At 54.7% G+C, this 26,271-nt stretch overlaps 1 protein-coding gene across 2 annotated transcripts in view; it reads left to right on the top strand.

Annotated features, from left to right (window-relative positions):
• TAF3 (TATA-box binding protein associated factor 3) overlaps positions 1–25,412 on the top strand; it is a 42,786-nt gene extending 17,374 nt beyond the window's left edge. For both annotated transcript variants that reach the window (XM_078609552.1, XM_078609553.1), the window contains 7 exons: positions 7,577–9,723; positions 10,554–10,633; positions 12,445–12,826; positions 15,010–15,110; positions 16,297–16,744; positions 18,641–18,750; positions 19,933–25,412. In XM_078609552.1, the coding sequence (XP_078465678.1) occupies positions 7,577–9,723; positions 10,554–10,633; positions 12,445–12,826; positions 15,010–15,110; positions 16,297–16,744; positions 18,641–18,750; positions 19,933–20,089 (3,425 nt within the window). In that variant the 3' untranslated portion in view covers positions 20,090–25,412. The remainder of the gene's footprint in view (positions 1–7,576; positions 9,724–10,553; positions 10,634–12,444; positions 12,827–15,009; positions 15,111–16,296; positions 16,745–18,640; positions 18,751–19,932) is intronic.
• The last annotated feature ends 859 nt before the right edge of the window (positions 25,413–26,271 follow it).

Here is a 26,271-nt window from a genome sequence, read left to right as displayed (position 1 = left end):
GCGTCAAAAGGAAGCCGTTTGCGGAATGAGGCTCGAGGATTTGTTGTTATTTTTTCTCCTCTTTACGAGTCTCAGAAGAGCTTTCTCTTTGTCATCAGTCTTAATTTTGCTTTATTGGTGCTTCCCACGGCTCCTTCCTACCACAACTTCCTATGACAAACAGAGGCAGAGGAGCCTTTCAACTGTGACGACCCCTTTCCCCCCTCCCGGGACCAGAATGGACTGGCCCTTTGACCAGCTGGGTGCTGCCCTTGTTGGACTAGTCAAAGTGTTTCTTTGTTGGAAGGGAGGGTGATGTGGTGTCACTGTGGCCCTCGTGGGATCCCGCCCACTGTGTTTGTGCGCAATTAATATCGCCCGGCTGGTGGGAGATGACATCACTTGAGAATTTTCATTGCACATGTGGAAATACGAAACGGAATAACGTTACAGTGACGGTAATACTAACGACTCCTGTGACCCACTCTGCTCCACCGTGGTGCATCCGATGGCCAGACTAACCGCATTTTTTTTAAAGCGGCACACGCAGGTATGGGTTGGTGCGCGTAGTGGTGGTGTGATGGGGGGAGGGAGTAGGGTCGGTGGGAGCTGCGTGTGTTTGTTTTGAGTTCCTCGCTGTTTTGTTTTGCGTAGTTGCGTGCTCGCAGTTTGCCAAGCGATGCATCGCACCGTGGCGCGTCGCTCCCCCATGCCCCCCTTGCTTTCCTCCTCCTCATCATCCGTTAACCCCTTCTTGTGCCAGTTCATCTCATCTCATGGTGGTGGTGGTGGCGATGATTATGATAATGGTGACAATTATAATGATGGTCCTGATCGTGGTGCTAATTGTGGTGATGGTGGTGACCGTGGTGATGGCCCTGATCATAACACTAATCGTAGTGATGGGTAGTGATGATGGTGAACGCGATGCCGATTTGTGGTGATGATGATCATGATGATAGTCACGGTGACGTTGACAGGCAGGATCATCGTGGTGGTGGTGGTAGTGGTGGTCATCTTTGCGGTGATGCCGATGATCGGACATTATAGCTGTAGCAATGCTAGCCCACCGCTACCCTCGTCTCGTTTTTGGCCCGCACCACCCAAGGGTCACGGCGGCCCCTGAGCGCCGGTCTCGGCATGCACCCAAGGCGGTGCCACCCTGTCTGGCTGCCCCCATCGGCCCCCGGGTGCCCCTCTCCTCCTTCGCCATAGGCGGGGGACGCTTCCTGCTGAATCTTTGCCTTTTACTGCTCTCATCCCTCCCCTTCGCCTCTTGGCCATCATCTCACTCCGACCCTCCAGCCGCCGCCCTCCCTCCCTCCTCCGCCTCCCCCTCGCTGCTTTGAATTTTCAAGATGGATGCGATAGGGCTCCATGTCGCTGGTGCGACGCCGCCACCGCCGCCACCGTGACCTTACAGGATCGGCAGCGCGATTTCCATCACCGCCTCGTCCGATTATTAGCTTCAGTTCCCTGGTAATTGTTTAATAAAAGACCATTCGCGTTAACATTTAACAGCGCTCGCATTGAAAAGGACACGTGCCCTGTGCGGCGGGGGTATTTTAACGCATGTTACGATGGCGGTGTGTTTGAGTGTGTGTCTCTATATCTCTTGTGTGCGTGCGTGTGTAGCTTTATATTTTTTGTATGAGCACGATTTACAGCTCGACAGATTATGCATCTTGGCACGCCCCACCATCACTCCCTCCCTCCCTTTCTCTCTCTCTCCACCCCCCCCACCTCTCCCTCCCCCTCGCACGCCCGCCTGCCTGCCCGCCTGCCTGCCCACCCTTGTGATTAATGAAGGGAAAGGGATGAAAAGGATTGCAAGGCATGCTGGGATCGCTCTGGGGCCAGTGCGAGATGATCGCAGATAGCAGAGGGAAAATGTTTTTCCCCCCACCAAAAATAAAACGAAAAATTTCACTCCCTTATTCCTATTTTTTTCCTCCCAAAGGGGGGATGATTTCCCAGCTGATGGGAGCTCCTGCCGATCCCCTTGCTTTGCGGGGCCCCTTCGTGCAGGGCCCCTCCGTTTCCCCGTCCTTGTGTGTGCGTGCCCCTTCTCGTCAGCAATGCCATACAGTAGGTGTTAATGTCGTCGACATATTACGCTTATTAGTCGAGTCAACGGCAGCCCGTGTAACGTTAGTGCAGTGTTGTTTGATTATTCTCGTGATGGCATTCAATTTTGAGAATCGTTAGGCAAGCCTTTTGCCTGTGGATTCTTAATCTAGTCATTAAATGCTGACTAAATTAACATCGGTTAATGTGTTCCACTTTTAAATTTTTGTGTTTTAATGAGTAAAACTATATACGCTGAACTAAAATTCCGCATATTTGTTGGGAACTCACCTGAGACCAATAATACTACGCTCTGACTTAAAATGACCAGAGCCGCCGTTACAAAGCCAAGACACGAGCCGCACTGGTGAGGCTCGTTTTGTGCCGCGCTCGCGCGCAACACCCCGGGCTTCAACCCGGCCTTCTCCGGACGTGCGAGTCGGTGGCCTCGCCTGCTACTTGGGCTCGCGCCCGCAGGGAACAAGGCTCAACGCTTGGCCAGAATTATTAACGAGGGCAGCCGCTAGTCACAGGCTGTTCTGGCCTGCGCCGTCGCAACGACAACTGCCGCTCTGGAATGAGTGGCGCTGTCTTAAAACCAGCGGAGCGGTGGGTTTTTTCCAGACAAGTTGGCTAAGTCAGGAGTGGGGATGGTGAGGGGGGGCGTGCTATTGCTCACCAATCAAATTGCCCCCCCCCCCGCCAATTTGAACACTCCCGAGGGGACACGATTTCCCAGGCGAGTGTGTTACGCGCCCTTTGGACAAAGGGAGATGGAGTCTTCGGCCCGACTACAGTTCGTACTGCGACCCCGTGGAGCTGCGTGAAACCTTTTACTGTTCTTAAGGCTGCTGCTGCTGCGTAGGCTTTCGCGGTCGTGCTGTACGGCTCTGCGATGTGTTTGAGGGTTGCACCGCATGTTGTTCGGCGTAGCGTCCGACGTTTCGGATATATCCCATCACGTGCAATGAAACGTCGTACGTCGTGTCGACCAACACACATGGTAGAACCCGAAAACCCGTCTATCATTCCGTTTATTATATAAAACAATTTGGGAATAATCTTGCGCACGCGTGGATTGCGCAATGCTGTCCAACATGTATTTGTCCATGGAAGGATTTAATTAGCGGTGTAAAGGAAGAGGATATCATCACAAAGCTACTTTTTAGATACCTTCCAGTCACCTCCCTTCTTCCACAGATTACAAAAAACTGAACACATTTGTCAATAACACTGTGCGTGTGTCTGTGTGACCTTAATATATCATAATAATGTGGGATGTTTCAGGCAATCACCTTTCTTCGCACATAAACACAATTATCAGTATGGAAGCCGATCGGGAGCTGTCGGGGCAAAATAATTTGCACATTCGCAAAGAGTAATTTTAGCGTCGGTTTGTGCCTTCAGATTTTTGGGCAACCCTTATTTGGGGGTCCCGATAATAGGAAGAATGAAAAGTCGCTTTGCTGTTGAAAGGCATTTCGCAGTTTTTTTTTAAATCTGTCCATCGTCCCCAGCGCTGCGGTGGTTTAGGGTTCCTCGTGCCGTTGCGTCCGCGCCAGCGTCTCGGTGAAAAATTGCTGAACGGCTCTTCCGTAAACACGTCCGCGCACATCGTCGGCCGGCGACGCCGACCCCTCCCTGTCTCCCGCCCACCTCACAGCCACCATTTAAAACATTCTTTAAAAAAACACAAAGTCCCCTCTCTCTCCTCGCCTCTCTCTCTCTCTCATGGGACCGCTTTTCGTTCCGCCCAGCTGCCTTCTCGTTTTCAGTTATTTTCCTCCGTGCGGATTTGTGAGGTGGAAAAAACGAAGAGGTGGGGCGGGGAGGGGGGGGCAATGGGGAACACAACCTCCCTCCACCCCGCACCGCCCCTCTTTTCCCCATTTCAAGAAAGCGCAGCTCGCGATTTGCCGCTCACCCTTATCTCGCGTAATTAATCGGGCCGCGTGCGGCGGTGGCGGTGGCGGCAGGGGCTTCTGGAATGGGCGAGCGCCATAATTGGAGCTCCCAAGGTCGTCGAGAGTTTAAACGGCGAAGCTCGCCGCTCGCCCCACCTCGACCGGTCCTCGACCGGCAAAGGTGATCGGCCCGTCGTGATGATGTCCACCAGCCTCCTCAGCCTGTCAAGCCCATAGGCTCCTCCACTCGTCTGTAAAACGATTTCAGCTGCTGTTTCCACCAGTTGTTCAGCTTGTATCCACCGAAGACTGCTTGTGTCCCAACGTCTCCCCCCACCTTTTATGAAGTCCACCTCTCTTCATGCCTTTAAGTTGTGTGGGAGTTGTGGCGGGTGGAGGCTGTGTCCACCCCCTCGCCTTGCCCCCCCCCCCTACCTGCCCCCCCGCCCCCCATGGTTGTGTAACTGTGGAGTTGGAAAAGAACGTATTCTTTTTCAAAGTTTCATTGCAGTTGCGATTTCGAAGTCGTGCTGTGACATGAACAATTTGTTGGGCAATCGTGCAGAGTGGAGTGTGGCAGATTGATAGAGATTTTATCGCAGACACTGCTTCTAAGATCCCTTAAAGTGACCAATGTATCCACACAATAATTTGTAAACAATTTCACGGAGAAATGTTCGTCGCATGGCATTGAAGGCGATATTTTTTTTTACACGTCTTTTCAAAAGCTGGAATTCAGCCAAATTAATTGAAAAGGCCAATTCAATGTGATGGCTTTTCTGTGCCGTCACTCTTGACCGGGCTGAGACCATCAACCGGGCTACGCCTGAAAATCCAGTTTACTCAAGGCAGCGGCTAAAACCCGTGATTAGAACCCAGGGTGTCTCAGGAACAGTGCCCCTGCTCGGCATCTCTGACCCCATTGATCTGCCACCCTGTCACATCTTCCAACAGTTGGTCTTTAATTGTGCATGTGTCCCTTGTTGCTCAAGTTTTGTAATGTTTCCTCCGCACGCCACTTACGATTTGTTTCATGTGAATGAATGATGGGACCCCAGTCAGCGCAGGCAAGCGAATGCTAAGCAAACCATGCAAAGCTTTCACGGCCGTTAAAGAACAAGTGAACGGCCGTACGCACTTCTTGGAAACAGTACATCATCTTTATTGCTGTGGTCATACGAGCTGTGTCTCTCTTTAAGTTGCCGATACATAATGAATGCACGGTTATTAAACCGTTGTGCTCGTTTCATATGGCCGTTTCACCGCCAACTTTTTGTTTTTTTTCTCCGATGTTTGTGTTCTGCCAATTTTATCCCGATTGCGTTATCGGCGTGAAGTCGTAAAGACGGAAGGATCCATTGGCAACTCGCGCAGAGCGGCGTAATCGCCCTCGCCGTGTTGGAGAACGGAAGGAGTTATAACAGAACTACTTGTGAAATAGCTCCTGGATGAGCTCTTATCCACGGTAGTGGATAGCACTTTCCCTCCCGCCTGGCTAGAATTTTGCCAAATTAGTTATAAAACCAAATTCTGTCTAGGCTGAGACCATCAACTTACTACGCTTGTTTAATCATCATAATTCAGTTCATTTCATTTATTAGGCATAGCCCTGTGAGCCATGCAGCTCTTGAATCGGGTGCAACCGCAACAAATAAAAACATGAACAAGAAACATCTTAAAGTGACTACACGCAACAGAAAAATCCAGGAAAAAACAGCAAAGTCTTCCAGAAAAAGCACCGTATATCAACGCTGTGTGCAAAATCCCAGTGGGATGCAAGTCAAACAATAACAACCATAAGACAATTTAGATTAAAGTTATCTAGCTAACTCTGTACTACAACATACAAATATGGCTAAACCAAAACGTTTTCGAAATCACCGAAATAAAGCTATAAAAACAATGTAACAGTGATCACAGGAACTGTGATTCAAATTTAACACTAAACGATATACACAACATGTACGACAAAACTTTGCAGCCATAGCTGGCAGCAACTCGTAACGTGCTAGAAAGTGTCCGCTCGCTCCCAAAGATGGACAATTACTCGGATGCCTGAGGAATCGCAGACGAGCGGGAAAGGCAGTAGCCAGGCAGTGAGCCGGCACCAAATTCCGCCCCACCCCTGCGGTCCCCCCCATATATGTTATCGGCCATTGAGTATTTACATGTGGGAGGACACTGGAGCACCCGGAGAAAACCCCGCACGTGCCGGGGGGCAACGCTCTTATCTCATACAGATGGAACGGGTGGATTCCATATTCTTAGGTTTTTTCGGTAAAGTCACGTAGGTAAAACATTACAATTAATAAAAGTAAAATAAAATAAAAATCACGACGTTTCGGAGGCAACACAAGCTTCCGTCTTCAGGTGGAACCGTCACAGCCACGACAGCTGTATCAAGTGGCTGTGACGGTTCCACCTGAAGACGGAAGCTTGTGTTGCCTCCGAAACGTCGTGATTTTTATTTTATTTTACTTTTATTAATTGTAATGTTTTACCTACGTGACTTTACCGAAAAAACCTAAGAATATGAATCCTTGCAGTCACGAAAGCTTCAAATCTAGGGTGGATTCCATATTTGCTGTCACGCCTACTCGTGGCAAGCCGGGGTACGGGGCTCTTCGAAGCCCCCACGGGAAGGGAGTTTCGCAACATTTGCGTGGCGATCTACCACAACCCTCACGATGAACTCGTGGGCGGCTGCAACTCTGATTCAAACCCCAGGATCACAGCGGTGCCAGCTCGGCGCTCTCATCTCTTGAGCCACCCGAGCACCTCCTTTTCACCATTTCACGACCACCTCAATAGCAGGCGACACGACCCGCCCCCCCCCAAACCTACAAAACAGCTACCGAGTAGGTAGATCGTCACCTAACGCTGGGTGTCCTGGGCTGGCCAACCCTGGGTGGGAACTTTTTAATGGGGGAACAAAAAATATCTAAAGTGTCTGTTTTACACTTGTCAGTCAAGTCTTCTCACTGCACTGATTTTGAAAACACGTTCCTTCGGAGTGGGCAGGTAGGAACTTGGTTGGACAGCGCATTCGTGCACGACAGAAAGCTCGCAGTCACGTGACGCACTTCAACCAATCCGGGAGCGTACTACATGTTTGGGAGGGGCTATGCACGACAGACAAATAATCCCTGGTGGGCAGTGTGGAACTGTTGTTCCTACCTGTATAAAGCAGTCATATCCCAGTGAGTGCAGTCCTTTGGACCTTGACTTTTTGTTTTTTATTATCAAAGCTTCACAATTTGAAAAGCTCTTCTCGACTGTGCCTAGCTTGGTAATGATACAATTGGAATAATTGGTTTTATTTATCTTGTTTTTCTTTCTTGCACTGTTCATAATGTTTCCGTCTAATTTGTACAGGAACATTAGCTCATCCTTCAAGCATAATGTGTGTAAATTATAAACAATTGATTCTCCCACGCATGGTTAAATGTACGTATGAAGAGCATAAGAATGGATTTTTATTGTACGAATTATTGATTCGTCATTTTGTTTCTAGTAGCTACTAGAAACGACCCATTAATTGCATCTTATCCTTCCTTTAAATATCACCTTTGCATCATCGGTAAATGTTTTGCTGTCACGAACGATCATCCATTTCCCTTCTGCAGAGGAGGAGGAAGCGGTCCAGTGCGAAGGCGGCACGTCGGCCGAAGCCATGCAGGTCTCCCTGGACGAGGAGGACGAGGAGGAGGATGAGGAGGAGGACGAGGAGGTGGAGGAGGGCGAGATCCGGGATGGACTGGAGCCTGGCGAAATCGTGTCGGACGACGGCAAGCGTCAGTTCATCCTGGACGCCGACAGCAGCGGTCCCGACTCTCCCGTGTCGTCCCGTCACTCGAGCCACCCCAGCAAGCGGGCCCGCCTCTCGGAGCCTGCCCCGGCCTTCCTGCATGGCAGCGGCGGTGGCGGAACACCTCGTCGGCCACTGGGCCCGCTCAGTGCCCAGCAGCTGCAGCAGCACCAGCAGCAGCACCAGCAGCTGAGGGCGCCGCCCGTGCTATCGCCGGTGCCCGTGTCGGACCCCTCCGAGTCCCCGCCCCTCTCTCCGGAACCGCCGGAGCTAGCGCCGGTGGCCCGGTCCGCGCCCACACAGGAGCGCAAGCAGCAGCAGCAGCAGGCGGCGGCCGTGGCAGCGGCGGCGGCGCCGTCTCATGGCAAGCACAAAGCGCCGCACAAGGCCGCGAAGGCGGCGGCAAAGGCCGCCCCTGCGGCGGCGGCACCGGTGACCACGCCGTCCTCTCGGCCCACACGCTCGCACAGCCAGAGGTCGCCGGCACGAGACAAGAAGTCTCCCGCTCGCACCAAGAGCCCCAAGTCTCAGGGCAAGAGCAAGGCTGCCTCCAATGCTGCCGCTGCCGCCGCCGCCGCTCCTTTGCCAGCCGCCGCAAGCGGCAAACCGGAAAGCCCGGCACGGGCCCCGCTGGCGCTGTACAACGCGGCCGTAGAGCGGACCTTGCGCGAGACGCCGCCCAAGGCGTCCGCTGCTGCCACTTCCACACCGGGCGCCGGCGACAAGAAGGGCGGGCACGAGGGCACGCCCAGCAGGAAGCAGCAGCAGCAGCAGCAGCAACACCAGCAGCAGGACGATAAGGCCATCACGGACTCGATCGACGCCGTCATCGCGCAGGTCTGCGCCAAGCGCGAGTCGGACCCCTTCGCCTTCTCGTCCGACTCGGAGGGCGAGGTGTTCACGAGCCCCAAGCACCACTCGGCATCCGAGTCGAGCACCATCAAGTCCCCGACTCTGGGCACCGGTAGCGGCAGCAGTGGGGCGAGCGCTGGCCAGGCCACCGGTCCGACCGCGAGCCCGGCCAAGGCCACGGACGCGGCGGCGACGAACTCTGGCGGCGAGCGCGAGCGGGCGGCGAGTACCAACGCCGCGTCGTGGACGCTGGACGACTCGATCAATGAGGTGGTGAGGAGGGCGGGGCTGGACGGGCCGGCGGCCTCCCCCGCCGCGACGTCGACGGCGCCCAAGTCGGGCCAGACGGCCGCGGCGCGGGTACTGTCGGTGTCTCCGGCGCGATCGTCGTCATCCGACGGTACCTCCCCGTGCTCCCCACGCACGGACGCCCCCTGCTTCCCCACGGCGCCACCGCCAGCAGCGCCCGAACCCAGGCCGAGCGCGGCGGCGGCGAAATCGGCGGCGCCGCCACCGCCCACGCTTCCGCCGGCGCCGCCGCTGCAGGCCCAGCCGTCGACGGTGGACGTGAAGAAGCGTCTGAAGAAGGAGCTGCGCCTGAAGCAGAAGAAGAAGGAGAAGGAGCGCGCGAAGGAGCGGCTCAAGGAGCAGCGCGAGAAGGAGCGCGAGCGCCAGCGCGAGAAGGACAAGCGGCGCGACGGCTCCAAAGACCGCCGCGGCCGCAGGGACTCGGACAGGGCGGCCAACAAGGCCAAGGAGCGCGACCGCTCCGAGTCGAAGGACAAGGGCAAGGACCCGTCTCTCAAGAAGGACAAGGACAAGCACCGGGACAAGAAGAAGGACCACGAGAAGACGAGGGGTGACAAGCACGGCAGGGACAAGGGCGGCGGCGGCGGTAAGTCGGCGGCGCTGGCGGGCGGCGGCGCTTCGGCGGCGTTCTCCGGCGGCCTCGCTTTCGCGCCGTTGGGGCGGGTCCCGCCGGGCCGGCACGGCGACAGCGGCGGCACCAACCGTGACAAAGATCGCCACCGTGACAAGGACAAGAAGAAAGACAAGAAGAAGAAAAAGCGGGAGAAGGATCGGGAGAAGGAAGAGAAGCACAAGATGGACAAGGTGCGGCGGCGCGTTCACTGTTTCTCTCTCGCGTGCACTGTCTCTGTATACCCGTGCGTGCGCGTGTGTTTGGCCACGAAAGTGCGGGTTTTCTGTACGTGTATGTGTGTATGGTCATGTAGCCCGCATGCCCAGCCACCGCATGCCTAAACAGCTTTTGTTCGGCCGGATCGAGGGGGCTAAACGGGCGCGGCACGGGCTAGAGAAGAGATGGAGTGATGTGGTACAGGAGGACGTGGAGCTGAGTGGACTTGCCGATGACTGGTACCAGCGGTGTCAAGATCGGCCTCAGTGGAGGAGGCTCGTGAAGGACGCTACTGGGCAGTTGGAGGCAGTCGCCCTCCAACAACAACGGAGGGCGGAGGAGCGACGCTCACAACAACGAGCGGAGCGCCGGGTGGCTAAAGCACAGCAAGTTGGCACAGTAGGGGGCACAGGTGGTGCATCAGCCAGTCATCTCGGTCATCTCGGTCAGTCGACCCGTGGCACCTGGGTCTGCCCCGTGACCTCCTGCCAGCGGGCGTTCGACACTTCACGTGGCCTCAAGGTGCACATGGCCTGGCACAAGCGTCGTGGTGACGTCACCGCCACTTAGTGGCGAATGGCGGTTGTTGTTGTGTGTGTGCGCACATTTGCATGCGTGTATCCGTGTGTACGGTATACATTCCAATCTTAAATTGTCACGGTGTGTAATCGTGTGCATACGAGTACCTGCCTGTGTATTCCGCATGGTGCGTTCACGTGTCTGTGTGTGTGTCAACCGAATCCAATTCAAACACTTGCGTACGTGCCTGCGCGTGCGTGTGTGCGTCCACATGTGTGTGCCACAGCTGAAGCAGGATCAGCCCAGTGGAGCTTCCTCCCCTGCTATCCCCAAGCTCACGCTGCGCATGGGTGGACAGATGCCGCTGTAAGTAGCTCATTCATTCACCCCATGGATGGACTGATCTGTCATGTGAATGTGGAATGTTATCCACGCCAACTGAAATGGGTGCCGGCCCACACTCATTTGAGCAGTAGGCAGAGACTGACTGTCACTTGAGTGTTGATGTTATGGTTCGAGTCCATCCTGGGGTTTATCGGGCATGTGGCATGCACCCGTTTCAGAACTTTGGAGGTGCAAAGGTGAGTGGACCACAAGAAATCCGTGTGATTCACCAACCCCTGTTTTGTAATCGGTAAACCCAGACATGGCTAGGAGACGCCATTACAGCCAACTTGAGTTCTTGAATCTTTTTGGGTGTTCTCCAGTTTCCTCCGAAGCCAAACATCCCAATGCCAGGACCCTTCCGAAAAGGTGCCTTGAAACTCGGCAAGGTATCCCCCGGGCTTAAGTACACAACCGAATGTTTACAGCTGAGAGACTGTAGCTCATTGTTAGGGTCACGTCCCCGGCTGGGCTAATTTCTGACGCGGTTAGAACATTTCCACTTCTTAAGCATTGTGCTGAGCGACTCAAGGTCCTACGCTCCCATCCTGAGTGATCCTCGCTTCTAGCCGGCCTCCCTCACATCTCTCTCCTCTCTCTCCACTCCGGCACTCCTTCCGTAAACTCCGCCGCGGTGGCCTCATTGTCTTTGTTGGCGCCGCAGCTGCCCCTGTGATCGCCACCGCCGCCCTCGCAACGTTGTTATCATTTAACCAAATCTTGCACAATGACTGCCGCCACCGCCACTAGCACGGTTAATGCGACGGTTCCGTTTATTTGTTGATTTTCTTTCCCCCCCGCCCCTCCCCCCACCCCCGTAAAGAAGAAAGACCCTTTTTAAGCGGTGACGCGGCGTTTCCGAATGTTTTAGTTTTGCCATGTCGCGCGGCTAAAGCGGGAGACGCAGACGGTGTTTACGGATTGCCACCGCCGCCACCGCGTCCCTTTTGCTTCGGGCAGCGATTTTTAGCTCTCGCTTTTAATGTCTACAATGATGGTGATGGTGATAATAATTATAATGACATTTACTTGTGTGCAGGAAAGCCTCACGGAGTCGCTATAGACTTTCTTTTTCAGAAGGGGTCCTGAATAGTTTGGCAAATTAACATTTTTAAGGAGCAATTTTGTTGTGTGGGAGGAAACCGGAAAAAACCCAGAAAAGAAACTCCCCACCAACCCACCCATACAAGGCACGAATGCTCAAAGGTCCTTACAGATAGATTCATGAGTCCGCTTGCTGTGCTGCAATGTTGTGGCCACCTAGCAGTCCATCGGCTTTGGGAGTTGCATACATCTATGTGTGATCCACCAACCCTTGTTATGGTAGTGTTGCATCACGAACGTGGGCCACCACCATGCCCGGCAAACAGTGAGTCAGCGGTTGCGTGACCACGTGCCGACTGACGCACTCAATGGCACACCTTCTAAACTACTCACTCGCTAATTTATTCACACACTCGCACACTTACCCAATAACTTACCTACAAACCCACCTTACCCACTCAACCTATTGAACCACTCACTCGCCTCACTACTGACCACCTCACCCACGGGTTGACTCGCTCATATCCATCCATATACCGACCCAATCACTCACTCGCTGACCCACACGCCCACGTATCCACTTTTTTCCTACCTCGCTCACTCACCCACTCGCTCACCCAACCGCCTACTGACCTGCCGATTTGCTGACCCACTCACTCGCCCACCCTCTCATCTACTCACTCACTGCTCAACCCACTGTTCCAATCACCCCCCCCCAACGCCATCTCGCCCAACGTGTGACCGAGCAGGGTGATCCACCAGACGAGCGTGGACAAGAAGCCGTCCCCTCCGGTACCACGTCCCAAGTCGCCCCCGCTGCTGGGCGGCGGAGGCGGTGGCGGCGGCGCAGCCTCCTCGCCGTCGCTCTCCCCGCCCGACTCGCCGCTCCCCCCGCAGCCGCTGCCCGAGCCCCACTCGCACCACCAGCACCGACCGGGGCCCGCGGCCTCCCTGTTGGCGGCGGGCCCCGGCCGTCCCGATGGACCGCTGGCCGCGCTCGAAATGACCGCGGGGAAGGCCGGGAGCGGCCCCGGAGCAGCGGGAGGATTGACGGCGGCTGCGGCGGCTGCGGCGGCGGCGGCGGCGGCGCTACAGCGCACCGTCACCACAGAAACCATCAGCACGTTTTTGGTTCGTTGTGCAGCAGACACCTCATCAGCATCGTCATCACGGTTGTGCTGTTGAAATCGCACGCGTAAATGTCACCGGGTCTCAACGACGCTGTACACAGGCAGCGGGAATATCTATTCTGTTCAGAGAAAGATGCAGTCTTAGGCCCCTGCATGGATCCCTGTGCGAGCCTGTGCTCTGAGTCTGTGTTTGTCTACGGATCTCTTGAGTGAATCTGCTGAGAGAGGCAGGCAGCCAGTCATACACAGGCAGAGAGAAGAGGAATATCTTGAGCCTGGACCTGAATACAGGGGCAGGGAGTCGGCAGCATGGACAGCTGTGGACTTCAATGTTATCTTGGTTTGGGCGATGTTGACCTCAATTCTCCAAGACAGCAGTGCGAGGTGATTAGGGAAATTCAATGCGCAAGTGGAGGTGGAGCCGTTGCTCAGTGGTGAATCGCACTGCACTACATAACCCCGGCAAACGTACACTTTATTGCCAGCACCCACGGCTAACGCCAGTGGCGAGTGATATATGAACTGTTCCTGACTCCCCCCCCCACCCAACCACCCTTCTTTACCAACCTGCACACACCAGCGTAGTGAAGTACGGTCACCGCAACCTCGATGGCCGACACGGCTGTTTGTTTGTTTTTCGAGTTGCATCCTTCGCAAAGTTTATTTGAGTTCTTCCCGCGGTTACGCTGTTTATTTGACGATCGTGCGGTTTATTTATGTTATTATTTTATTAATTTAGTCGTATTATCATTATTACTGGGCACATAGTCATGCTCCCGTCACGGAGCAGAGCTCCAGTCCTCTATCCCGGTCGGTGGAGCCAAGAAAAGAGAGACGGGAGAGGGAAGGGAGCCAGGGAAGGAGGGAAGAGGAGGAGGGCATTGTGTTTGTTTAGCGCTGCTGCTGATGATGAGTGAGTGCTGGCCGCCGCCGTCACTGGAAAAGCACCACGTGTAGGGCAACTGCGGGGCTTTTAAAAGCACCGCAAAGTAGGGAGGGATGTTGATTTGAGACCTATTAGCTCTTAACGGTCTTGGGAAGTTGTCCTGTTTTTTTCTCTATGCCCACTTCCCCCCCCCCCACCAGTGGACTCCTGTTCGCGCGCTCTCCCTCGCGCGCTCTCTTGCTCCGTGTAAATTCTCGTCTTTGTCAATTTCTCAGGCGGAAGGAAAATAACAATTACCGATTAGAAGTTTGTTTATCCTCGCGCCCGCTCGTTTCACCGGGGAGTAGCAAACATCCGCGGCACGGGGTTTTTAATCTGCGGTTTCTCCACTGCCTTGACCTTGGCTCGAACCCAGAAGGGTGGGTGGGGGGGGGGATAGGCTGCAGCGAGGCATCTGGTATCCAGGCAGATAGATAGATAGGCCAACAGACATGCATCGGGAAAACATGTAGGTAAATAACTTAGCTGGCAGGTAGAGACATCTGGCAAATATGCAGATGCATAGTCAAAGCAGACATGCGTCTGGCAAACGCGCAAGTGGATAGGGTATTTAAACATGCATGCAGACTTTCAAGTAGGGAGGCATTTGGGATACGGACCGATGGATAAGTAAGCTGGCCTCTGATACACACTCAGACAGGTTAGCAGACTGACATCTGGTAAGCGTACAGGCGGATAGGGAAAGTAAGCTGACAACTGGGAAGCATGCAGGCACATAAGGAAATTGGAAGGCATCTGGTAAAGATACGGAGGGGATAGGCCAGCCAGTAGGCAGATAACCGGTTAAACGGTCAAACAAACAGGCTGGCATCTGATAGACAAGCTGGCTGGCATCTGGTGAACTTGGAATCTGATTGGTAAAGCTTAGCTGGACAACATCTGGAATGCATGCAGACAGATAGGCAGGTAGAAAGGCATTTGGTGAACATGAAGGTGACACCACAGGAAACAAGCAAGCAGGTAGACAGGCAGACAGACAAACATGCAGCGGACACACACAGGGACCAGTGGCGTAGTCATCGAATGTGCAGGCAGTGCCACTGCACCAGGGCCCGCTGGTGGTCACAAGCCCAGGCGCCGGGCTGCAAAGAAGCGGGGAGTTTGAACAGCGCGCCTCATTGAATGACTCGCGATGGAGGTGCTTGCAACCCCGTGCTGGCACGCCACTGAGGCCGGGTGACCGAGCGACCCCCCCCCCACCCCCCCCCCCCACCCCCCCCGTGTCCTTGTATGCGCAGGATGCCCAAGGCAACAAGGTGTGGATCTGCCCCGGCTGCAATAAGATGGACGACGGAAGCCCCATGATCGGCTGCGACATGTGCGACGACTGGTTCCACTGGTGAGGGCGAGCGCGGGCGACCGTAGGGGGCGACTTGACGCGCCAGCCGCGGCGCTGTTAGCGCTCTCCCATCCTCCACAGCCCCCCACCCCTTCCCCCCCCCCCCCCACCAAATCCACGACTCTTCACCCCACCCCCCCACCCCAAGCCTTAATTGTTCCCATGCAGAGACCGAAGCCCTGAGTGATGCGACGGCAGATTAAAGCGGAGAAACTCGCAAATAAGTCAATTAATATGTGCCGTCGCCGACTCAAAGCGGCGCTGAAATAATATTTACACAGCTGCCGAGTGGCCGCTCGGTAAACTTCTGAAACCTTTTTACGAAAGAAAAAAAAAGGGGTACAAAACATTTTTTGAGCGTTCTCGCCGTCCTCCCCGGACTCTTAAAACAGACTATTCCGTACCGTAAATTGGGACGATGAGACACGAGCGGTTTGGCGAATTTATTGCCACGTCTGTTCCTGCGGCAGTCCTCCTCCTCCTCGGCCTTTTCTAGTGTCTGCCAGGCAAGTGGCGGCGTGCGTGTTGTCTTGAACTCGGAGCGACCCGACTCTCGGCGTACGAGCTGTCAGCTCTCCCACAAACGGCCCACGCGTCGGAGTGCGTGCATTACCCCACGCGTACAGACACAATGCGGTGGGGGGAGGGGGCGGACAGAGACGGTGGTGGACCAGTGGTGGCAGTGGTCGGGAGAGTGAGCAATGCAGTGTATTTCGTGGGACGAGCAACGTTCTCAAGGAGACTTCGCAATTGAGCGGTTAACTATTCGTCGGTCCAAGCGTGGATTTCCGGGTTCGTGTTCGTGGCGGATAATTTATCTCAAGCGTCCGCCACGCACTACTGCGGGCATCTTCAGTAGTGCGTGGCAAAAGCTCGAGAGAGAGAGAGGAAATGCTCGACGTGCGACACTTAGGTTAAAAAGCGGCTGCGAAAACGTACGTACGTGCGAGACTCGTCGATCAAAAAACATTTCTTTCACACGAGATGAAGTGCGTGCAGTCGGGCGTGGAAAACAATAACGGGATGCCAAAGAACGGAAAAAGATGGCGTGTTGCGGACACGTGTTGCGAAGCTCCAGTTGCACTGGGCATCGTGATGGTGCACCGTTCATTGCGAGTCACTTTTGAATGGCCATCCCACGCGCTCTCTTACGCTTGTGCCCTCCGCCCCCCTGCCCCTCTCGCAGGCCATGTGTGGGCATCTCCAAAGCCCCCCCGGACGCCGTCAAATGGTTCTGCCCGCGCTGCCGCCTCGCCAACAGCGCCGCACCCATCGCCGGCAAGCGCCGGGACAAGAAGGCGGCGGCAGCGGCGGCGGCGGTGGTGGCGGCGGCGGCAGCGGCGGCGGCGGCAGTGGTGGTGCCTCCGCCCCCGGTAGTGCTTCCGCCTCCGCCGCCTCCTCCCCCTCCTCCTCCTCCCCCTCCGCCGCCAGTCGTCGTCACCCCTCCCACCAGCGCGGGCGGCAAGCGCAAGGGCAAGATGGGGCGAGGAGGAGGCCCGCCGCCTAAGAAGGGCTCGGGGAAGCTAGTGTCGGAGGCCCTGCCGGTGCCCGCCGCCGCCCTTGCACCGCTGCCGCCACCTACCCCGCCGCCCGTCCCGGCGCCGCCGCCGCCGCAGGTCATTCCCATGGAAGACGTGAGTGGTCCAGATTTGATATTCTGGCATCCCGGTGATTTGACACGATGCCATCCTGGTGACGTCACCCAACGTGTTTAATTAAATTCAAAAATAAAAATCTGTTAAATGACGAAGAAACCAATCGCAAGGGAAACACTCGTGCAGCAGCCGGAAAAATAAATCGATTCCACAGCACATGCACAAGGTGTGCAGCATTGTATGTACAAAAACTCTTAGCCTATCCAGACCACCAGCTCAAAAAGAAGTGGTCTTTCTCAACTCTTTGAGCTGTGGTGGTCTAAATGACAAAATGGCCACACAACGTTCAGCTCTCTTTTGGACTGGTGGTCTGGTGAAGGCTGAGAGCTTGTGTACATGCAACGCACCGTTGTGTGCGTGTCGATAAATCGAGCGGACAGTGATGCCTCTAGAGCCATACGAAAGAGCTCATGATTGCAAAAGTGGCCTCTTATTTCTTTAACAAAAGCTTCATGGTGAACCAGTGGTGCAGTGCTCTGCTCCTTGCGCTTTGAACCCGGTGACCTGAGTTCAGTTCCCAGCCCCACAATTATCAGTGGCAAGTGACTCGCAACCCCCCCCCCCCACTTCGCCGACCCCCACTGAACCAGCATGGTTAAGTATGGCCAAACAACCCCAAGAGACCCGCAAGTCATCATGGGGGAGGGCTTCATCCAATCCAGCAGTGTTATCGTTATTGTACCGACGCATCGTAATTCTGTCGGATGTCTCCGTATCCCACCAAAGGAGAGCTGTTTTGTTGTTTTGGTTGCGTTTTCCGTGAAAACACCGACGTTGCAACACAAGCGTCTCCGAATGGCACGGCCCGCGAGGCACCGTGCACGTAGCCTAAGCGAGTGCGCCGTTTTTATTGGCTCTGTGCAGCGTGGGCAGAAGTGAACAGCGCGTTCGTTCATTGGGTACGGAACGGCTCTTCGCAGGGTGCACGTTGTCCGTCTCTCCCCCACTGGCGCTCACGCGCTGAGCTACGGCAAACAGACGCCGCTCCTAACTAACTCCCTCCCTCCACGTTTGAAATACGTCTTGGCGCAGCCGCTGCTCCCATCTTCCGTCTCGCGGCGCTATCAGATGGAAGCGCGAGTCTCCGGCTCGCATCACAATATGATTAGTCGCTGCAGCGCTCGCAAGAGTTAACCTATCGTTGGACGAACGGACGAACCAATCGGACGTGCGTACGCACACACACGAACCCGTACAGACGGACTCTGCCTCCAACTCTCCACTGTGTCACCACCCCCCCCCCCCTCACCACCAATTCCCGCTTCTTGATGCCGATGCCGCCGTCGCTGTTGTTTTTGCTGCGTCTGTGCCGGAGACGCCGGGATGTGCACATGTGAGAGGGAGCGCTGCGAGCAAGACGCGCGGGTTTTGTGCGCGCATGCGAGGGAGGCTCTTTCCTGCCCGGCAGGGAGGGGAGGGACAGGGATGCGGCGGGCGCTTTTGTCTCTCCTTGACGGTTTTACGGCAGCAGCGGCGCTGCGCGCCTTCAAACTCCCCGTGCATGCGCACACTCTGCTTGTACGTTCAGTGCGTGCGTGGAGGGTTCGTTTAATTTTTGTGCCGTTTTATCTGAGTGTGCGATCAGAAATATTCTAATGCCGCCCCCCTGCCGCCCCCTGCCGCCTTTTATCCCCTTTTTCTTTTTGGCCGACGTGCGATTGAAATCTGCACACACGCATACGTACACGTGAACGCACATGCGCGCACACACACGTGCATGCACACATAAACGGACACGCGCTGATAAACATATGTACATACATGCATTCATTGACTTACATGCGTACACAATAATGCACACTCATTCGCACGCGCGCGCAAACGCATGTACACACGCACACGCATGTACACACGCACGAATGTGCACGCACGCAGGACTACGAGGAGGGCAAGATCTGGATCTGCCCGAGCTGCAAGGGCGTGATCAAGCAGACGTCGGAGGCGCCCACCATCGGCTGCGAGACGTGCGACGAGTGGTACCACTGGTGCGTCCCCACCAGCGGCAGCGCAAACGATCACGGCCGTCAACCCGATGACGACGACGACGAAGATGACGGCGTCGATGATGACGAGGCATATCTCATTGTTACGGATGATTTTTTAACGGCAAGAGCCCAATCTCGCAAGCTGAGCAGGGTTGAGCTTGGATAGTGCTTGGATGGGCGCCCGCCGCGCACAAACCGGTTGCCGCGGGGCTTGCCTGGTGCCCAGCAAGGGGTGCTGCACAATTCAGTGTTGTGCTGCAATCGTGCGCCGCCGCGTCTTTGTGCTCGGTGGCATCGCCAACCCGCACTGACCAGCGTGGTGAAGTATGGTTCAGTAACCCCCGGGACCCGCACGGCGTGGGGAGCCCCTCATCATGCATTCGATTGACAGAGGATCTGTACATGCACAGGAGGAGTTTGTTTCCATTCACAAAAACTTGAACAGTTTCAGATCCGTCAGCTAGTAGGCCTCTGGGACTAGCGCAGCCCTGAAGTGTTGAGGCTGAACAAGGCCCGTTTAGACATTGTGACTTACTGAAGGGCGCACTTTTGTCTGTTCCCATTTAGTAATGATTATTATTATTTCGCTTGGCGGCGGCGGTGGTGGCTATGCTGCACTTGGCTGTTGTAATACAGCAGTGTGGAGTCGGCAGCGAGGATTAGCTGATCAGACAAATGTTGTGAAAGTCGCTTACCGTGGGTGGCGATGAGTTGCCGCGCTCTGGCTCGCCAGGAGAATGTGGTGCAGCAAAGTGTGAATTCCGCCTGTTCTGTCTGTGTGGGATAGTTGCACCCCCGAGTATTGTGGGTTTTTCCGGGTGCACTGGTTTCCTCCCAAACATATGAACGCTCATTAATTGGCCGGTAACATCTTAATATATAGAGGACCGCAGAGCTTGAGCGGGGGTGGGAATTTGGCGCCGGTTCACCGCGTGGCTGCTGCCTTCCCCCGCTCGTCTGTGGTTCCTCCTCACGCCTCCGAGTCGTTCTCTTCGAGAGGGCGAGTAAACGCTGTGTGGCGACGCATTACAAGTTGAAGTTCTAAATTATTATTAATAAGAGGGTTAAATAGAAGGCGCTGATGAATGTACAACATCCCATGTAATTGTAATGCTTGAGCATTGCCGAACGTGGTATGTTGCTGCCGGCTGACTGACTGGTTGGTATGACCGTGCTGTCCAGGACCTGCGTGGGCATCATCACCCCCCCGCCGGAGGAGGAGCCGTGGTACTGCCCGGTCTGCACCACCTCCAGCACCTCCACCGCCAGCGGCGGCGGCGGCGGCAGCAAGGGCAGGGACAAGCGGCAAAAGGGGCGGAAGGGCAAGGGTGGACATTAGCGCGAGGGTGCTGGGCTCGCGGCCTCGCACGCACATCTCCAATGGCGTGGGGCACCCTTCGCCCGTGGAGCCGGCGCCGCTCCCACCGATGCGGCCAACCAATGATGCGCCACCGTAAACAACAACAACAACAACAAAACTGCGGACGTTGTCCACCGAGCAACGGCGCCGGACACCCGTGTGGCCAAACGCTCGGGCGGTTGGGCGGCTGACTCCCCCACTGCCCCCCCCTCCCCCTCCTGCCACTGTGGGTCTCGACGCAGGACTGCGGGTGGACGCTGTGACGCGGCGGAGGGTGAACGCAACGGTGCGGCCGGCGCTATCGCTGGCTTTCTCGCCCGCCCGCCCGCCCACCCTCCCCAGCACAACGCCACAAACTTTCGAGTCGGCCGTTTTTACCGAACGTCGAGATGATATCGTCGCGAACTTTTAAGCGCCGCGTCGGCAGATCTAAAAGTCGGTCTCCTCCGCTTAAACGAACATGCGTCGCTAGTCTCACATTGGCAGCCTTACGAAGCCAGTGGTGGAAAGTCCACATTCTTATGGTGGGAGCCAGTCGGTCACACTCGATGGGACAACCACTGTTGACTTCCGGCAAAGTGGTTTCTTAATTTTATTAACCCCCCCCCCCCCACCATGTGCCGCAAACCTTAAATATGAGTGGAGTCAATCCTCAACCGGGATCGGAACTCTTAAAACTTGTGGTCGTGGGCGCAAACGCTTGAACCCATCGCGGCACCACCCGCGAGGCCATGTACATATGTAAAATACGTGTGTGCGTGTGTGTGCACGCACACTTGCGAGCGTGCGCGCGTGTGTGAGAGTATTTTTTAACTAAACGTATCCGTGTTTGGTCGTGCACGTACAGTGACGCGTCGGCGAACGCCTGATGATAAATAAAAACGTAGACGAAGTTAGATTTTCTTTTCCTCCCCCCCTCCTTCTCCCTCTATTAAAAACGTCGTAGTCGTTGGCCAAGCCAGTGTGGAGTCCACCGGCTGTCCGCCCGGTGGCCGTGTCTCGTGTGTACGTCCATGTCCAGGGGGAAACGAAGCCTCCGCAACACTCGCTCGCGTTTTCATCGTCGTGTCTTTGTCATGATTTATTTTTTTATTTTTAAACGGGCCTGGCTGTCGAGTTTTATTTCTTCGTTTTTTTTTATTTGTGTATTTCTACGTCATAAACTTACATGACTTTGCAACAGGTCCTGAAGTTTTGCTGAAACCGCACGGTGCGTTGTGTAAGATAAGTGGGTACACGGCAAACGGGTTGCGGTGAGGTGAACCCACCCGTCTGGATCTCTTCCGAGTGTTATCCCCCTTCCTATGCCCTGGTGGGTTTTCTCTGGGCGTTCAGGCGTCCTCACCCGCACGAAATCAAATTTCTATTTAAGAGAGGGCAATTGGTCCAAACATCCCAACGTAGCAGTGGGCCCCCTCTTGAAAGAGCAGTGAGACTCGGCGAGGCTTTGCTTGAAGGCAATTTCTGTGAGTTTATTTTTTCTCTCTCCCACTCACGAGGGACGGGCGGCTCTCTTGAGCTTGCCTCGAGTTTGAAGCTCTCCCACGAGCAGTGGTGTGAGCCAGCAGTTGCAGGGCTGCACCTCTACCTTTCACCGCAGATACCTTCTCAGTATTTGGTAAACCCACCGCCATGTTCCGCCAGCATTTTAACCCCCGAATCAAGACAACATTATTCCCGAAAGACTGGTTTCGTTTGGAATTGTCGTACCTTGAATGCACTGCCTCTTGGAACTGCGAGAATATATATTTCAAAAACGCATACTCCTTTTTTTTATACACATAAGTTTATATGTAGATGTTTTTATTTTTTAAGATTCTGTTTGCGTGTCGTTATGTACCACCACTGCCTCCCCCCCCCTACCCCACCACCAAATGATTTCAGTAGTTCCGCTTGGGGGCTATGCCCCATTTAGAAACGAAAACAAAAGTATTAGAAACTGTTGTGGCTTCTTGGTGCTGTACTCGACGACGGAGCGGGAGGTGTGGAGATCAATTAGCTGCCGAGGACATCACGGAGAGTCGGTTGTAGGTAAGAGGCCTCCGTGGGGTACAAGCCCTTTGCGCCCTGGGGCTCTCCATGCGTGGTGGATCAATGAATCTGCTGGCAGCTGCAGCAGCAGCAACAGCAGCAGCCGGGACCTCCAGAGGAGGGTGCCAGTCTGCACCCTAACCTGGTCGTGGCTGATGAGGCCACTTTTGTCAGCACCAGGATAACCAAAGGCCTCTCGCCCCACCCTACTCGGTGTGAGCTGTGCAATTGAGTCACCGTGGACGAACGTCACTGATGAACGTGGCCTCAAAGTTCAGGAGTGGATGAATTGGGTAAAAGAACAACATCGCCCCCCTCGCCCTCCCAACTACTGGCGGGCTCTACCCCCCTGTGACACATCGCACCGACGTTAAAGCCTCGTGCTATTGAGATTGGCTCCAAGAGCAAATGTGCTATGCTGTTTTAATTACAGTGACAGCTTGCGTAGCACAACGCGAATGTCGGCTTGTTTGATGCAAACGACAAATGATTGTTACTGGACTTGTCACAGGCCCATAACGCGTCATCCTATAAATATATAGTATATATCTAACCGGCTGCCGCTCTCAAAACCAAAAAAAAACACCACGAGGAATCGAGTCGGAAGCATTGCTCGGCGAATGTGTGGGAGCCTTTCGTGTGGAAGATTATTTGGTGATCCTGTCGCCGCTGCGTTGGCAGTGGTGCACAAATAACAACTCAACGCGATCATCAAACCCACTGCCTTACGAAAGGAATGATATATTCGGTGACGTTTCGGGCAATGGCCCTTCTCCCAAGCACTTGAAGACTTGTGCCACGAAGAAAGGGCAATTGCCCCAAACGTTGCCTATCATATATTTTAACTTCCGTGTGGAGGGGGTGATTGGCAAGGGTGGTTCTTCGTCGGGGTTGGTGGTGGGCCCGTTGAGGGTTCACGGGAGCGATGTTGCGAATGTCGCCAGCAAATTGGTCGGGCGTCTTTGCGCGATGCGTGTCCCGTGGTTTTGGCTGCGGTAGTCACAGTCGCAATGCGGGAGGAGGAGGAGGGGGTGGGGTGCGATTAGTAGGATCTTGGCCGTGTCTTCATCGATTCGCTTTCTCGCACAGTCAGGAGGTTGGACTGGGGTTTGGGTTGGTTCTGGTACGATTCCTAACCCTCGACCATCGGGCCCCGTGCCTCCCGCTCTGCGGGTGAAGAAGGCAACTTGGCCATCATCCGAAGCTTGGTTCCATCAGGGAGGCGAAGCGTTCATGGTCCCGACTTATTCCTGTGGCCAAATAGGTTGTGAACGATGCGATTAATTTGCGCGTTTGAGAACGTGTTTTTGCACGATTCGCTTACGTTGGCCACGCGGAGAAGTCTGCGGCTGATGAATGTTGCCGCTTACTGGCCTCTTGGCTGTATCTCGCCCAGCGCCCACGGGCTGCCACCTCGTGCGAGTCAACGGATACGTCTTGCTCGCTGTCAGTCGGTGGTGGCTGCTCGTCGAAAATACGCTCCCAAGGCTGCCTAGGATCTTCCAGCCTCTGGCGGCACGTGCGGGTGAATTGATTGGAATGCTCAAGTAAGATACGATGCTGGTGATGATGATGATGATGCCGCCGCCAGTGCTGGGCTCCCACCAGACCAGAGCTCACGGGAATGTGAGTGGGCTTCTTGGTTGCCCTTGCAGAAGGTGTCTTAATGGGCTCTCATCATCACGATCTTACCCACTGCTTTATGAATCCCAGCCGGTCGTCTTCTCTCCCAGTCTCGCAATGCCATAATCCATCGGGCTCCTGGCGAGGCTGGGCTGCAGTGGTTCTCACAAACGCGCTACAAATCCAGAGAGAGCTGGGTTTGATTTCCAGCCACGGTTCGCGTTGAGTGGCGAGCAACTTCTGAACCAGTCCTGGGGCCTTCCCCTAAGTACACTCAGCCGACCTACCGTTGTTCGCCGTGCCGGCCTTAATGGGTGCTCGCTAACAGCACTTTGCCTCGGCAGTTTAGGCTCTCTACGGGGATCTTCTGTATGTGTCAATGTAGTATGTGGTGTAAGTGTGTGTGTGTACGGTATGTGTATGCATATGCCCGTCTGTTGGAGCAAATCGCTGTTGGTGAAGCCGCTGCCAATCGCATTCCAGATTTTCAATGAATTCACCTGCAACGTGGTGGTGGTGTTGGGGGTGGTGGTGTTGGTGGTGGTGGCGGCACCTGAGACGAGAACAACCCGGGGTGGGACTCGCAGCCTGCGAGTCGCCGCTGCTTCTCCACTTTTACTTGTCCCGACTGTCTGACATAAGTTTGTAATTCTCGATTGGTCGTGAGCGCCGTGTTGACATGAAGGTCGCTCCTAAATCGTTATCATGAAGTCTCTCATTTGATTACTGTTCATATTTGTGCCGGACAGCCCTAGACGGCGCTGCCTTGTGGTAGCGACAGGGTTTAAGAGCTGAAAGCTGCATTAACTTGGGCCTAACCTCTTCCTGATTGGCCCGAGTGGGGGCGGTGTATACATTGAGGTTGGCGTAAGAAATTGAGGCTGGCGAAACGGGAACGCTCCAGACGGCAAGGTCGTTCAGGACCTCAGTTGGATTCTGAGATGTTGGCCATGGCTTTCTGTCGCTTTCTGACGTTTCGGAGGTTTTTCTCCCGTGGCGCTCGTGGCTTGGAACCAACCGCATTCAACAAAGATAACATCGGCCTCGTGTTTCGGGGATGTGTCGTTCAAGATTTCGAAGGCATGTGGCAGCGATGGAAGTTGGCATTCGGGCCGGGGTTTCCCCCCCCCTCCCCACATCTCGTCGCACAGTGAACTCGCTCTTGAAATTCCCCCCCCCCCCGCAGCTGCTTCATTCCACACCCGAGTCGTCGCGACGCAGAGAAATCAAACTGCGTTATGATTCGCCCATCGTAACGACAGTTTCTCGAACGTGCGCGCCACGTGATGAATGAAATCGGCTTGTGCAACGAAGTTCCCCCGAGCAGATGGCCGCCGTTTGTGAAGTGGAGTCTGGCCTCGACTGCGAACAGCAGCAACCGCTTGCAGAGATGGTCCGCGCACAAGCGATTCGGTGTGCGAGCGACCAAGTTGCACGCGACCGGTTCGCAAAAGAATGGTGCGCAAACACAAGCGATGCGATCGCGTCGCAGCTGATTGCTCAAGCCGTGGATTATTATGATGTCACCCTCCACCCCCCCCCCTCGTTTCGTCTCCCCCGCACGCGGGCATGCGACTCGTGAACGTGTATTTTATTGTGAGATTATAATAACAGAATAAGAAGACAAAAAAATAAATACTAAACACTACTACGACTCGTGCTGCCGTACGTTACGTTGCGACCTTGCGGTTGGTTCTTTTTTCTCTTTCATTTATTTATTTCTGGGTTCGTCTTCCGTTTCTCACGGATGTTGAAATGGTTCACACACAACCGGACCTGCAATGCAGAGGGCGCCGGTTCGATTCCTCTCCCGCCTCAATCAATGGAAACTGGCCTCTCTCCGCCCCCGCCCCCTCTCTATATTTAAGGCCTCGTCACAGAGACGACCTCTCTCTTTGTGCCGATACGTGTTCTCTCTCTGTGTATCTTTGTGATATCTGTCTGCTTATATGTCTGTCTATAGTTTTCTGGTTAGATGTTTGTTGCTAATTCTTTTATACCTGATGATGATTGCTTGTGTTGCAATCGAAACGTCGTAGTATGCTATTATTTAATTTATTATTTTATCTTATACGTGACTTTACCGAAAGAACGAAAGAATAATTCCTGCAGTCACGAAAGCTCCAAAATTAAGATTGGTCAGCACAGTTAAGTCTTATCGGCAGGTCGTGTGTGGTTGGAGGGGGGGGGGGGGCAACCCCACACCCTATTTTAAAAGATCTGGCCAGAATGGAAGAGTAGGCCAAAATTCCTTCTACGGAGGGGAGGCCCTTTCCGTCAGCAGTGGCGTGAGCCAGCAGTTGCAGGACGGCGCCTTCACCTTCACGGATGTCCGGCTAGTGTTGGACCGAGCTGGTAATGAGATTTCCTGTGACATCATTGTGCGTGTGTATGTATTTACGTGACAACACAAACACAAAGGTCACCGGTATAGCCGCAGACCGTGGCGGGGAGAAGTGCTGTTATTGGGCACCTGTGAAGAAGGCCGGTAGGGGGGGCGGGGCGCA

Source organism: Lampetra planeri, chromosome 32, assembly GCF_965212315.1.
Source record: "Lampetra planeri chromosome 32, kcLamPlan1.2.h2, whole genome shotgun sequence".
NCBI lineage: Eukaryota > Metazoa > Chordata > Hyperoartia > Petromyzontiformes > Petromyzontidae > Lampetra > Lampetra planeri.
The sequence above is the reverse complement of the archived record's forward strand: the minus strand, read 5'-3'. Positions and strand labels throughout refer to the sequence as shown.